General features: G+C 34.2%; 2 protein-coding genes and 1 pseudogene across 2 annotated transcripts; all 3 read left to right on the top strand.

Moving 5' to 3' along the window:
• Positions 1–1,992: 1,992 nt before the first annotated feature.
• On the top strand, positions 1,993–9,463 carry LOC114415059 (plasma membrane ATPase 4-like). The gene is made up of 16 exons (XM_028379583.1): positions 1,993–2,143; positions 3,920–4,039; positions 4,143–4,379; positions 4,819–5,580; positions 5,662–5,784; positions 5,872–5,976; positions 6,068–6,212; positions 6,309–6,473; positions 6,646–6,884; positions 6,979–7,011; positions 7,119–7,200; positions 7,291–7,451; positions 7,543–7,716; positions 8,267–8,449; positions 8,541–8,722; positions 9,064–9,463. The coding sequence occupies exons 1-16, from the start codon at positions 2,096–2,098 to the stop codon at positions 9,158–9,160; spliced, it is 2,856 nt and encodes a 951-aa protein (XP_028235384.1). The 5' UTR covers positions 1,993–2,095; the 3' UTR covers positions 9,161–9,463.
• Positions 9,464–9,594: 131 nt separating this feature from the next.
• LOC114415060 lies at positions 9,595–10,632 on the top strand. Its single transcript, XM_028379584.1, has 2 exons — positions 9,595–9,939; positions 10,042–10,632. The coding sequence occupies exons 1-2, from the start codon at positions 9,909–9,911 to the stop codon at positions 10,566–10,568; spliced, it is 558 nt and encodes a 185-aa protein (XP_028235385.1). The 5' UTR covers positions 9,595–9,908; the 3' UTR covers positions 10,569–10,632.
• A 134-nt stretch (positions 10,633–10,766) lies between these two features.
• LOC114415061 lies at positions 10,767–12,148 on the top strand (annotated as a pseudogene).
• The last annotated feature ends 822 nt before the right edge of the window (positions 12,149–12,970 follow it).

Here is a 12,970-nt window from a genome sequence, read left to right on the forward strand (position 1 = left end):
TATGAAACTAATAAAAAAAAACTTCAATCAAAAAAAGAAAATAAGTTCGTGTCTTCCAGTTAGACCATTTAGCCCGTTTGACAAAAAAATGTAATATAAATTTTTAATTAAAAATGTATTTAAAATTATAATAATTGTATAACTTTTAAAAGCAAAAAAAAAAAAATCTCATAAGTTTAAAAGGGTAACTTCAATACAACGTTCTAAAAATGAAATACAAAGAGAAAGAAATTCACTTGTCAAGAATAAGTGTTGGTAAACGTACTTCTTCCAATAACTTATCTATAAATATTAAATTTCATCTATCTAATTTTCAATTAGTAGTAATTAAGTATATCACATTTTCATATAATTTAAAAACATGCCTATATACTTTATCAATCAACTTCATTTTGACGAATGATCATATGCCTTTTAAAAAATATTTAAATGTTAGTTATGATATGAAGTATCTATGAATGATTAATTAATTAATTAAAATTTGGTATATGAAATAATTTAGACAATCACATCATTTAATGGTTAAATTCATATAATATATGAAGTAAATTTTCAAGTCACTCGTAGAATAGCTATCTTTCATGTTGGAGAATTTATTAATAAGTATCCATAGAAATTGATTAAGAAAATAAGAATAATATTAAAAAGGAGAATCTCAGTTCCAAAGATAAATATAGTTTCACGTGTACTAGTTGCTGACTAGCTTGATGTATATTGTCTTCAAATTGTGTAGAAAAATATGATTTGAGCTACTTTTAAATTGATCCAATTGTGTAAATACTCTTCAATTGTGAAAACCTTAAAAAAAAAAATACTTTTAAAGGAGTGTTTTTTTACTGCAAAAAACTAAGTTTTGATGCCATTGTAAAATATAAGTCAACATGAATTACCACATTTGGTCAAATATAATCTTTCAATACGTATCTTCTCTTAATTTAAACGTTTCTCCTAAAAAAATATAGCAGGTTAGATATCAAATTAAATTTGACAAGTAACAACGATATACATATAAAGGATTGAGAAGTAAATAAGTAAATGACTGTATAAAATAAATGTGATGTACCAAAGTAAATAAAATGTGATTACGTTTCAAATTAATATAAAGACTAAATAGTTTATTTATATGCATTTGTCTGATAATTTATTTTCTATGTTTTTAAAATGATAAATTTTTTCTAAAAATATGTAAATATTATAATAAATTAATTCAAGTCATATACATCCCTGTGGACTATTTTTTTTAAGACAAAAGAAAGAAGATCCAAAGAGAGACAAAAATAGACCTGATTCCAACTAGATTGACGCCACCAACGTAAAACTTACCAAAAGATTCTCACGAAATTCATTAAACCAAATCCAAGATCATATGCAAAACCATAGGGGAACAAAAACCAAACTCATGCAAACAAACTATTTGAACCTATATAATTATATATGAAGACCAATTCTATTCTTATAGAACTCTACTGAAACAAAAATGAGGGATTACATCCCAAAACAAAAACCACTTTGACATTGTCACAAGACTAAATTGTTAATATGTTTAATAGTTGAATTATTTTGTGGTAGTATTTATACACTTAGGAAGTAAATAGATTATTTTAAAAATGTAAGAACTAGCCAGGATGTTTAAATTCCATGCTAGTCCATAGTTTTTTTATTTTATGATGTAGTCGGTTGTATTGATGTGATTGGTTTGAATGAAATGTGATAATTTTTTTGCAGTAAAAAAAGTTAATTGATAAACTAAATAGACTATGTAGGCTAATATAAATGTAAAAGATGGTACGCAAATAAAAGGGAAAAGGAAGGGAGAAAGACCTACCCCTGATAGCATGAGGATGAGGCGCGCGTAGCACAGGTCAATGCATAAAAAGTGTTGCTCTGTGGTACCCCACCACCCACATAATCGCATAAACCACACCACACACCCTTCTCTCTTTCACCTACAACTTGTTACAACTTACAAGGCCATTCCCACAATATTGCATATATATAGCACCCCATAAGGCACTGCACCCACTACCATCTTAATTTCTCCTTCAATTGCTACTTCAATTCTGATTGCAACCACGACACTACTCCACCTTCCAACATGGGCGGTATCAGCCTTGAGGAAATCAAAAACGAAAACGTCGATCTGGTATATACATATATATATTTTCTCTCTACCATTCTTCTTCTTCCCTCTCTTTCTCTCTCTCATTCCACAGAAAATAAATAATCAGTGAGCAATTTCATTTTTGCATTTTTGCATCCTTTATTCTTCCCAACTCCAGACAACAAAACATAAATCCTTTATTTTCTTCGGTTAAGCTTACACTAATTACACCAACCATGCTTTGAGTTTTTTCTCATGCACATGGACGGAGCTTTGTGTTTACAAATATAACTACACAATTTTCTTTCGAAAATTTTACGGATTCATTACTTCTGAAAAAAATATACGTGAGAATACGAAAAATAAAATTTGAATTATTAAGTTATAAATAATCTAAATTAAACTATAAAAATCATGTTCCTTATTAAAAAAGATTACGTGATTTTTTAAGTTACTATGTAACTATATATAACTTTTTTTAAGTTTGATTATTCGTATATAATTTACTTCTGATCTTATCTGTACCAAAAAAAAAATCACTTGTTTTTATTTTTCTATAATAATGACTTTTACATTATATCAATACGTATATTTATAACACTTTGCCAATATAGGAGAAACGTGATGTGGCGCCTTTTGCCGCGTGAATCCGAAACCCCTTTTTACGCTAACACTTCTTTTCATTCCCGCATCTTCCCTGTTTAGTGTTTATGACGCTTTGTATTTTAAAGATTTTAAAGAGAAAGAAACAGATAAAAGTATTTCAAGGTTGAAATGAAATGAAATCATTATTAATAAATATATACTTTATATTATTTTTATTCAAAAAATTCTTAAATTTTTATTTAAAATTTGACTTGTATATTTTTTTTAAAAAAAATATTACAAAAGGCTGATGACTTCAATAACTGTTTTGTTTTTAGTGCTATAAATCAGCTCTTGAAAAAAGAAAAAAAAAAAAGAAAAAAAGAGTGCTATAAATCGGCAGTACAGCTACACCACTGTAGCACGGAAAGAAAGAATCACGACAAATAATAGGCTTTTCTGAACCGATTATTCTTTTACAAGCTTCCCTTCACGAGCTTCAGACGCGTGTCCCTCACACCATTAACATTCTATTCCATTTCTGTGTCCTTTTTCTTTTGCATACGATTCCTAATTAGTAATTACTACTATTTTATCAAATTATTTCATTTTTTTATTATCAAATAACGTTTTATTACTACTACTACTACTACTATTATTATTCAACTCATTAAAATTAAATTAGCGACTTATTTTTCCCATTCTTACTGGAGAACTCGTGAAGCAAGCAGGCAAGTCAACCTATAATAATAATATATGTATTTATTTACTTAATTTTCAATTGGTTTCCGGTTGTCTTACTCTTGCGTTGAGATGATGAGATGCATCCGCAGTGCTTCTTAACATATATTATTTGAATTTTGATTATGTTTTCTTGAGTTTAAATCTTGTCTATCAATAATTGAAATCATCTTAAGTATTAATTTTCAAATGATTATTACAAAATAAAAATTCTTATTAACAATCACCATATAATTCTTCCATTACGCACTCTAAGTCTCTAATTAAATTCTATTAAAGAGTTATACAGTCACGAAACTTGTGCTGTTTTTTTTGACAAACAACTTATTTGTTAGTTGCTGCCCAAAATCTTCAGTAGCAGTAGTACTGGGTGAATTCTACTTTATAACCCTGAAAAAATGAAGGAGCTAAGTACATCATCATGATGTTAAAGTTAGTTGATGGTGTTGTGTAATTGGAGAAATAACGAGGCAGTGTCCCATTTAATTTCAGGAAAAAATTCCAGTAGAGGAAGTGTTTGAGTCGCTGAAATGTTCAAGAGCAGGTTTAACATCAGACGAAGGAGCCAGCCGGCTTCAAGTTTTTGGACCAAACAAATTGGAAGAGAAAAAGGTCCTTTTCATTTTCTTTGTTTTGGTTTCTAATTTCTAATGTCACACTGCAGTTATGTTTATAGTTGTCACCATTTATTTAATTGTTGCATGATGAACAACAGGAGAGCAAACTTTTGAAGTTTCTGGGTTTCATGTGGAACCCCTTATCATGGGTCATGGAAGCTGCTGCTATAATGGCCATTGCTTTGGCTAATGGTGGAGGAAGGCCTCCGGATTGGCAAGATTTTGTTGGTATCATTGCTCTATTGTTCATTAACTCCACAATCAGTTTCATAGAAGAAAACAATGCTGGTAATGCTGCTGCTGCACTCATGGCTGGTTTGGCTCCCAAGACCAAGGTAACCTCACTCTAAATAATCTAACTTTGTGCCATGCATGCAACATGTATTGTTTTTTATTGTACTAGGATCTCTATGTTTCCCTTCTCACTTTTTGGTTTTAAATACTGTTTTTCTTAAACAATTTCATGCTACTTATCATCAATTAATTTCTATTAAGTTTTAAAAATTGTTTTCAAAACAAGTGTTTTAAAAACCAAAAAATAGAAACAGTTGGGAGATGTTTTCTCATCTTCTGTCCTCAAGAGAAATGTTAGGAAGACACTCTTTTATTAGATGAAATTTATTGAAAATCACAAAATTTAGTGTGTTTCACATTGCACTGCCCTCTCAATTGTCTGAGTAACCTTATTTAGTTGCTTTTGGAAAATTAAAACTAGTTTTTAAAAACAGAAATCAAACTCAGCCTAAATGTTTGTTGTTGCAACAAAAAATTCAGGTTCTTAGAGATGGGAGATGGACTGAGCAAGATGCTGCAATTTTGGTCCCGGGAGACATAATCAGCATCAAACTGGGAGATATCATCCCTGCTGATGCCCGTCTTCTGGAGGGTGATGCTCTGAGTGTTGATCAGTCTGCTCTGACTGGTGAATCTCTTCCAGTGACAAAGAATCCCTCTGAAGAAGTGTTTTCTGGATCAACCGTTAAGAAGGGTGAGATAGAAGCAGTGGTGATTGCCACTGGAGTGCACACCTTTTTTGGCAAAGCTGCTCATCTGGTTGATAGCACCAACCAAGTTGGTCACTTCCAGAAAGTGCTTACAGCAATTGGTAACTTCTGCATTTGCTCCATCGCGGTTGGAATAATCATTGAGCTCATAGTCATGTACCCAATACAGCACCGCAAGTACAGAGATGGGATTGACAATCTGTTGGTTCTCTTGATTGGAGGAATTCCAATTGCCATGCCAACTGTTCTGTCTGTCACTATGGCTATTGGTTCGCACAGGCTTTCGCAGCAAGGCGCTATTACGAAACGTATGACAGCTATTGAGGAAATGGCAGGAATGGATGTCCTCTGCAGTGACAAAACTGGAACTCTGACCCTGAATAAGCTCAGTGTTGATAAAAACCTGATTGAGGTTTTTGCCAAGGGTGTTGAGAAGGACTATGTTATCCTTCTTGCAGCAAGGGCTTCTAGGACTGAGAATCAGGATGCTATAGATGCTGCAATAGTTGGGATGCTTGCTGATCCAAAGGAGGTACATATGCCAAAATGATTCTCTCTTATGATTTGGGATGAATGGTGATAAATAAATTAACTTTTACTGTGAATTGATCAGGCACGAGCTGGTATCAGGGAGGTCCACTTTCTTCCATTCAATCCTGTGGACAAGAGGACTGCTCTAACTTACATTGATTCTGATGGAAATTGGCATCGATCTAGCAAAGGAGCTCCCGAGCAGGTATATATGTGTTTATTTGGCACCATTTGGTTACATTTGTGAAGATTTTAGATGACTAATATATGTTTTTTTCTTTTCCTGGCTTAGATATTGAACCTCTGCAACTGCAAAGAGGATGTAAGGAAAAGGGTTCATGGAACGATTGACAAGTTTGCTGAGCGTGGACTCCGTTCTTTAGGTGTTGCTAGACAGGTTAGCAAGGCTGATATTAACATCTCTAGTTTCAAATCTATTATTTCAATTCCCTTCATTTATTGTTGTTTTTATGGCCTGTCTGTAACAGGAAGTACCTGAGAAAAACAAGGATAGTCCTGGTGCACCATGGCAATTTGTTGGTCTGCTACCACTTTTTGATCCTCCAAGGCATGACAGTGCGGAAACCATCACAAGAGCTCTAAACCTTGGTGTGAATGTTAAGATGATCACCGGTAAGATTGGAGGGAGCTGTTACATTCTTGTAGTTCATATTTTCAACTATAAATGAAATCATGTAGCTTACAAGTTGTTTGTTTCTTGTTCTCTAGGTGATCAGCTTGCCATTGCCAAAGAAACTGGCCGAAGGCTTGGGATGGGAACAAACATGTACCCATCTTCTTCATTGCTTGGTCAAAGCAAGGATGCTGCTGTTTCAGCAGTTCCAGTTGATGAATTGATTGAGAAGGCTGATGGATTTGCTGGAGTATTTCCTGGTAGGTCCTTGTCCTTGATAATAATAATAATGATGGTACTTTGTAGCATCACTCTATCAGTATCACACTTAGTTTCTTGCTTTCAACTATTTCAAACATCATTTACCTTTTCAAATCGCCTTACATTTGGCAACATTTTAATCCTTTTTCCCCTCTTTCTATGACACGGCAGAACACAAATATGAAATTGTGAAGAGGCTGCAAGAGAGGAAGCATATTTGTGGAATGACAGGTGATGGTGTCAACGATGCTCCTGCATTAAAGAAAGCAGACATTGGAATTGCTGTTGCTGACGCTACAGATGCTGCTAGAAGTGCTTCGGACATTGTCCTCACTGAACCTGGTCTGAGTGTCATTATTAGTGCAGTGCTCACCAGCAGGGCAATTTTCCAAAGGATGAAGAATTATACTGTTAGTTTCCTTGCATGCATGATTTAATCTTTTGACTTTATTTTAATATCTTTAACAATCTAAACTCAGAAATGTTGATTGTTGATTATGGCAGATCTATGCTGTGTCAATCACCATTCGTATAGTGGTAAGTGCAGAAAATAAGTTAACTAAAAAAAAACATGTCAACATTCTTTGCATGCTTATATATACATGGTTCATATAATTTATGTGATCTATTTCTCTTTGTGGCAGTTTGGTTTCATGTTTATTGCATTGATTTGGAAATTTGATTTTGCACCCTTCATGGTGTTGATTATTGCCATACTAAACGATGGTAAGATATTATTCATTTAACTTTCATGTTATTTACTTTGACTATGCTGTGAAAATGTTTAATTTGATTTCCTTCACCCTTATACCTTAGGTACCATCATGACAATATCCAAGGATCGAGTGAAACCATCTCCAATGCCAGACAGCTGGAAGCTGAGGGAGATATTTGCCACTGGTGTTGTGCTAGGAGCTTACATGGCACTAATGACAGTAGTATTTTTCTGGCTCATGAAGGATACCGACTTCTTCTCGGTAATAATTTATATTTTGTGTTTCCCTCAATATTATTAACACCTCATAGCGAAAATCGTAATAACTATGAACATAACTTCCTTTCTTGCAGGACAAGTTCGGTGTGAGGTCTATAAGGAACAGCCCCGGAGAAATGATGGCAGCCCTGTACCTACAAGTCAGTATTATAAGTCAAGCACTAATTTTTGTGACAAGGTCCCGCAGCTGGTCCTATGTTGAAAGACCTGGTCTTCTCCTACTGAGTGCTTTTATGATTGCACAACTGGTAATCTTAAACCTCATATCAGCAACCTAGTACATAGTTATTTGTTAGTTTCTCTTCTGATTTTATGATTGAAGAAGTGTCATGTCATTATGTTTTGTCAAGAACCTGGTCTCCATGATCCTTCACTTGTCCTCACTCAACATCCATATCCACCATTGAAAAAATAATGTAAACTGATAAACAAGATCTCTAACTAAACTAAACATTGAAATGGAATCAAAATCACCTTTGCCTGTAACTTGTATTCTCTGTCACGACTTGTGATAAGAGACCTTAATATTTTAATAAAATTCACCTTTGCCCTCAAAAAAAAAAAAAAAAAGATCTCTAACTAAACTAAGCATTGAAATGGAATCAAAATTAAGTCAATAGACTCAATACTTCAGTTGTCTTAGGAAGGAAGCATTAGTCATTGGCATAGTACTCCAGTACGTGAGTAAATTAGAATCTAAGGAGTTACACTTTCAGTTAGCAACACAAATGATTTGATTAATTGAAAAAGCGTTTGGCTTTCTTCTGGGGCAATAATGATTTGCTTCATGATTGCCAGGTGGCAACTTTTCTGGCAGTGTATGCTAACTGGGGCTTCGCAAGAATTCAGGGAATGGGATGGGGTTGGGCTGGTGTAATCTGGCTCTACAGTTTAGTCACATATATCCCTCTTGATATACTCAAATTTGCAATCCGCTACGTCCTGAGTGGGAAGGCTTGGGATAATCTTTTGGAGAACAAGGTAATTTCTTCATCTCTATTATTATTTTATTGCTAATTGCACTGTTGATCTTAATTCAGAGACGTTAAAATTCAAAACCTGTTTGTGACAGACTGCCTTCACTACAAAGAAAGACTATGGCAAAGAAGAGAGAGAAGCACAGTGGGCAACTGCTCAGAGGACTCTTCATGGTCTTCAGCCACCTGAAACAACCAACCTTTTCAATGACAAGAACAGTTACAGGGAGCTTTCAGAGATTGCTGAGCAAGCTAAGAGACGTGCCGAGGTTGCAAGGTAAGCCACTGACTTCACTTTTAGTGTTCGATTCTGTGGCATCAAGTTTGTGTGTGACAAAGGATTGGACAATACTTAGATGTAATTCTATAGGTACTTTTGAATTTGTTCTCTGATCATAATTGAAGTTTCATCTCTGTAATTTCTATGTAAACGTTTAGTACAGGAATTATTGAGATGAAACTATAATTTTTAATTGGAGAACACTAAAAACACCTACTGAATACTATATGTAAGTTTTGTCCTTCATGAAGTGGTAATTATAATGTTGAGGGATGACTGAATAAATTATACATGTGATAGTGTCTTACAGAGATTTTTTTTTTAAAATTGATTCACAGGCTCAGGGAGCTTCATACTCTGAAAGGACATGTTGAATCAGTAGTGAAGCTGAAGGGACTTGACATTGATACAATCCAACAGCATTATACAGTTTAAGGAATTTGGACAACCTTCAAGCAGAACACACTTTGGTGCTTATCCAAGAACAAGAACAACAAATGTAATGAAGACCTAAGTTAATCCGTCTTTAGATTAGGATGAAGGTCCTTTTGTCAGTCAAAATCTGAATGGTTTACTCTTCTATTCCATACCAAATAACGTGGTTGATAGGATTTACTTTTCGTCTTGTTTTGAGAATGTTAATGATATCTAGGTCACTTTAAGGCTCTATATATATATTTTTTTTTTCTGATGAAAAAACTCAATATATTTCCGATCTTGATTAATGTTGCTCAATAATGAGTTCAATCTCCATGTTTCTTTTTTGCATTCGTTCATGTTCAGCCTAAAAAAGATGAGTGAGTGGTGGAAGCACCAACGTACACCTCACCATTGAAATTAAACAGAAAAATTTAGTATTTGATAATTTAATGAGAGGAAAATAAGAGTAGTAGTACAGTTAACCATTGTGCTTGTTTCTCTTTTCTATCTTTAAGTTTCTTAACCAATGAGAGGAAAAATGAATGTTGTGTTGTTGGATGAAAACAACTGGTTTCAGGAAGTTGATAAAATATCTCTTCTTGCTCATTATTATAATTAGGTTCTTACTAATTTATTAAGGAATTAAAAAGAAAAACTATTTAGTGTGGGCTCTTGCTATATACATCTCCTTTTTTCTAAGTATACCCTTATATCCCCTTTCTACCTCTTAATTACCCATTATACCCTTTTTCTTAAGAAGTACATGGTGGTTACTGCAGCCGCAATCTTCTCTGGTAAGCATGAGCAAACCCCACTTAGTATTCGCGCCTTCATTCACTCTGAAATCAGTTTTCTCTTAACGCTGTCGCTTACAAAACTTGAATAAAAACAAACAGTGACTTTGCGGGAACGTGCGTTTGTTTCAATTCAATGGCGGGAGGTAAAGGGAAGAAGGAAAAGGGGAAGCTCCAGCAGCCGAAGCACATGCCTTACCAGGGCGGAATATCGTTCCAGAAGTCAAAGGGTCAGCACATTCTCACCCCTTGCTCGTCGACTCAATTGTGCAGATTCACTGAAGGAAGCAGATACTAAAATGGACTTCTCTAGTTTTGATGATGATCAAGGTATGGAGATGGATGATGACATGGAAGTTGAGGATGGGGAAGCAGATGAGGTGCAATCTGAATTCAAGGACAAGGTTTTGGGTGTTTTGAAAGAGGGAGATTTTGCAGAGAAGAGGTCGTCCAAGCTCACATTGCAGGAATTCCTATACTGTTTAACAAAGCTGGCATACACTTCTCCTTATTTTAGATGGTCAATTTTCTTGATAGTTTATTCCCTGTTTAAATCTACACCATTCTTTCAAATTAGGCTTTCATTATTTGGCAGTTTTCTAAGAGAGTGGGATCAGATAAACTGTTAACGATTTATGTTGAGCTCATTCATGGATGTATACTACTCTATATAATCTATAGCAGGTTTGATTATGCGGTTGTTTTATCGCTTTACGTGGATCTGCATTTGCAACTTACTGTGTGGTGTTTGCAAATGGTTAATGATGCTATCATTTTCTCTTTTTGATGCACCACCCTGATTGATAGTCTGAATTGTGGTTTAATGGTTGAGGCATATTACAATACAGAAAAAAACCAATATTTAGTTACATGATGTTTTGTCACAAAGGTTAAATTTATAATATTTGGTGATTTGTCATTTGAGACATACGAAATTCTAAAGTAGAATTATAGACATCTCTTAGACCTGTGTGCTTGTGCTGTTATTGATGGTATTATTAAATGTTCACTAGCTCAACGGAGTGAACATTAGACCCCCTTTGGCTTTCTTCATGATTGACAGGTGACAACTTTTCTAGCAGTATATGCTAATTGGGGCTTTGCAAGAATTCAGGGAATGGGATGGGGTTGGGCTGGTGTAATCTGGCTCTACTGTGTATTGACATATATCCCTCTAGATATTCTCAAATTCGCAATCTGCTATGTTCTGAGTGGGAAGGCTTGGAATAATCTTTTGGAGAACAAGGTAATTTCTTCATCTCCGTTATTATTTTATTACAAATTGCATTGTTGATCTTAATTCAGAGACTTTAAAGTTCAAAACCTGTTTATGACAGACTACCTTCACTACAAAGAGACTATGGCAAAGAAGGGAGAGAAGCACAGTGGGCAACTGCACAGAGGACTCTTCATGGTCTTCAGCCACCTGAAACAGCCAACCTTTTCAATTACAAGAACAGTTACAGGGAGCTTTCAGAGATTGCTGAGCAAGCTAAGAGACATGCTGAGGATGCTAGGTAAGCCACTGACTTCACTTTAACTGTTCTATAGTATGGCATTAAGTTTGTGTGTGAAAGGATTTCTATAGGTACTTTTGATTTTGTTCTCTAATCGTAATTGGAGTTTCATCTCAGTAGTAATTTGTATGCAAACATTTATTACAGCAATTTCTGAGATGAAACTCTAATTTTTAATTGGAGAACACTAAAAGCACATACTGAATACTATATGTAAGTTTTGTCCTTCAATTATAATGTTGAGGGATGACTTAATAAATTATACATGTGATAGTGTCTTACAGAGATTTTTTAAATTGGTTCACATGCTCAGGGAGCTTCATACTTTGAAAGGACATGTTGAATCAGTGAAGCTGAAGACATTGATACAATCCAACAGCATTATAAAGTTTAAGGAGTTTGGACAACCTTCAAGCAGAACACACTTTGGTGCTTGTCCAAGAACTAGAACAACAAATATAATGAAGGCCCAAGTTAATCCGCCTTTAGATTAAGATGAAAGTCCTTTTGTGGGTCAAAATCTGAATGATTTACTCTTATTTTGAGAATGATAATGATATCAAGGTCACTTTAAGGCTCTATATTTTTTTTTCCTGATGAAGAAAATATATTTTCTATCTTGATTTTCTATCAGGATAAAGGAAGATGGATTCTGATACTGGCCTTTAAATAGATTCCCCAATTATACCTCACCAGCCCTAGTGCATAAGATGGTCCTCATGTACGTTTCTTTTTCACTTTCATGGGCTAAGTACATGTTCCTCCTGTCTGAATCCATGTGAATGCCCAATATCAAGCTAAGTTTTACATGGAATAGCAATGTTATAATGTTTTAGGTGGAAATGCCCTAATCTTTGAAATACTGCGAAAAATTAAAAACTAAGCATTACCAATATCTTTCGTGTATGATTCTCTTCTCACTTTTTTATTTCAAAAGTTGTTTTCCAAAATATTTTCAAACTTCTTAGCCATCAATTCTCAACTGAAATCCATTAAGTTTTTTTTTTAAAAAAAAATATCTTCAAAACAAGTATTTTAAAAACCAAAAAACAAACAAAAGGTACATATTTTATCAGCTTTGTTTTGATCTTGTGTAACTTCTCCCTCAATTTCACACACTATTATGTGTTTGAATAACCTTGTTTGGTTACATTTTAAAAACTAAATAGAAATCAACCACACCCTTTTTATTTTAACGAGGGGGTTGTTAATCCATGGAATTAAACCATCCAGAGGTAAGATCTATCCTTCCGTGACTGCTTATAAAAATTGTAATCGTAGCTCCTAAATCTCCTTTTAGCAATTTCAAAAATTTTATTTTCTTCCTCATTCTTACAAAGAAATTTGGTGGTCAGCTTAGGGCACTAAGGCTTGTCGGTTATGAGATAAAGTTGCCCTCAACAAGTATAATTTTATTGTTGCGCTGCCTGGAGATAGAGATTCCAAAGGAATAAAGTGATAATTTCACAAATTCGATGTCTATCCACTTTAAAAGATTTTCACAATTGCAAGTC

Source organism: Glycine soja, chromosome 6 (genome assembly GCF_004193775.1).
Source record: "Glycine soja cultivar W05 chromosome 6, ASM419377v2, whole genome shotgun sequence".
NCBI lineage: Eukaryota > Viridiplantae > Streptophyta > Magnoliopsida > Fabales > Fabaceae > Glycine > Glycine soja.

Bases quoted from the DNA above. Each gene is read 5' to 3' on its own strand.
- LOC114415059 (XM_028379583.1), top strand. From the start codon at position 2,096: ATGGGCGGTATCAGCCTTGAGGAAATCAAAAACGAAAACGTCGATCTG. The intron at 5,977-6,067 runs GTTAGCAAGGCT...TGTCTGTAACAG, and splicing joins CTTTAGGTGTTGCTAGACAG to GAAGTACCTGAGAAAAACAA. The intron at 6,474-6,645 runs GTAGGTCCTTGT...ATGACACGGCAG, and splicing joins ATTTGCTGGAGTATTTCCTG to AACACAAATATGAAATTGTG.
- LOC114415060 (XM_028379584.1), top strand. From the start codon at position 9,909: ATGGTGGTTACTGCAGCCGCAATCTTCTCTG. The intron at 9,940-10,041 runs GTAAGCATGAGC...AAAAACAAACAG, and splicing joins TGCAGCCGCAATCTTCTCTG to TGACTTTGCGGGAACGTGCG.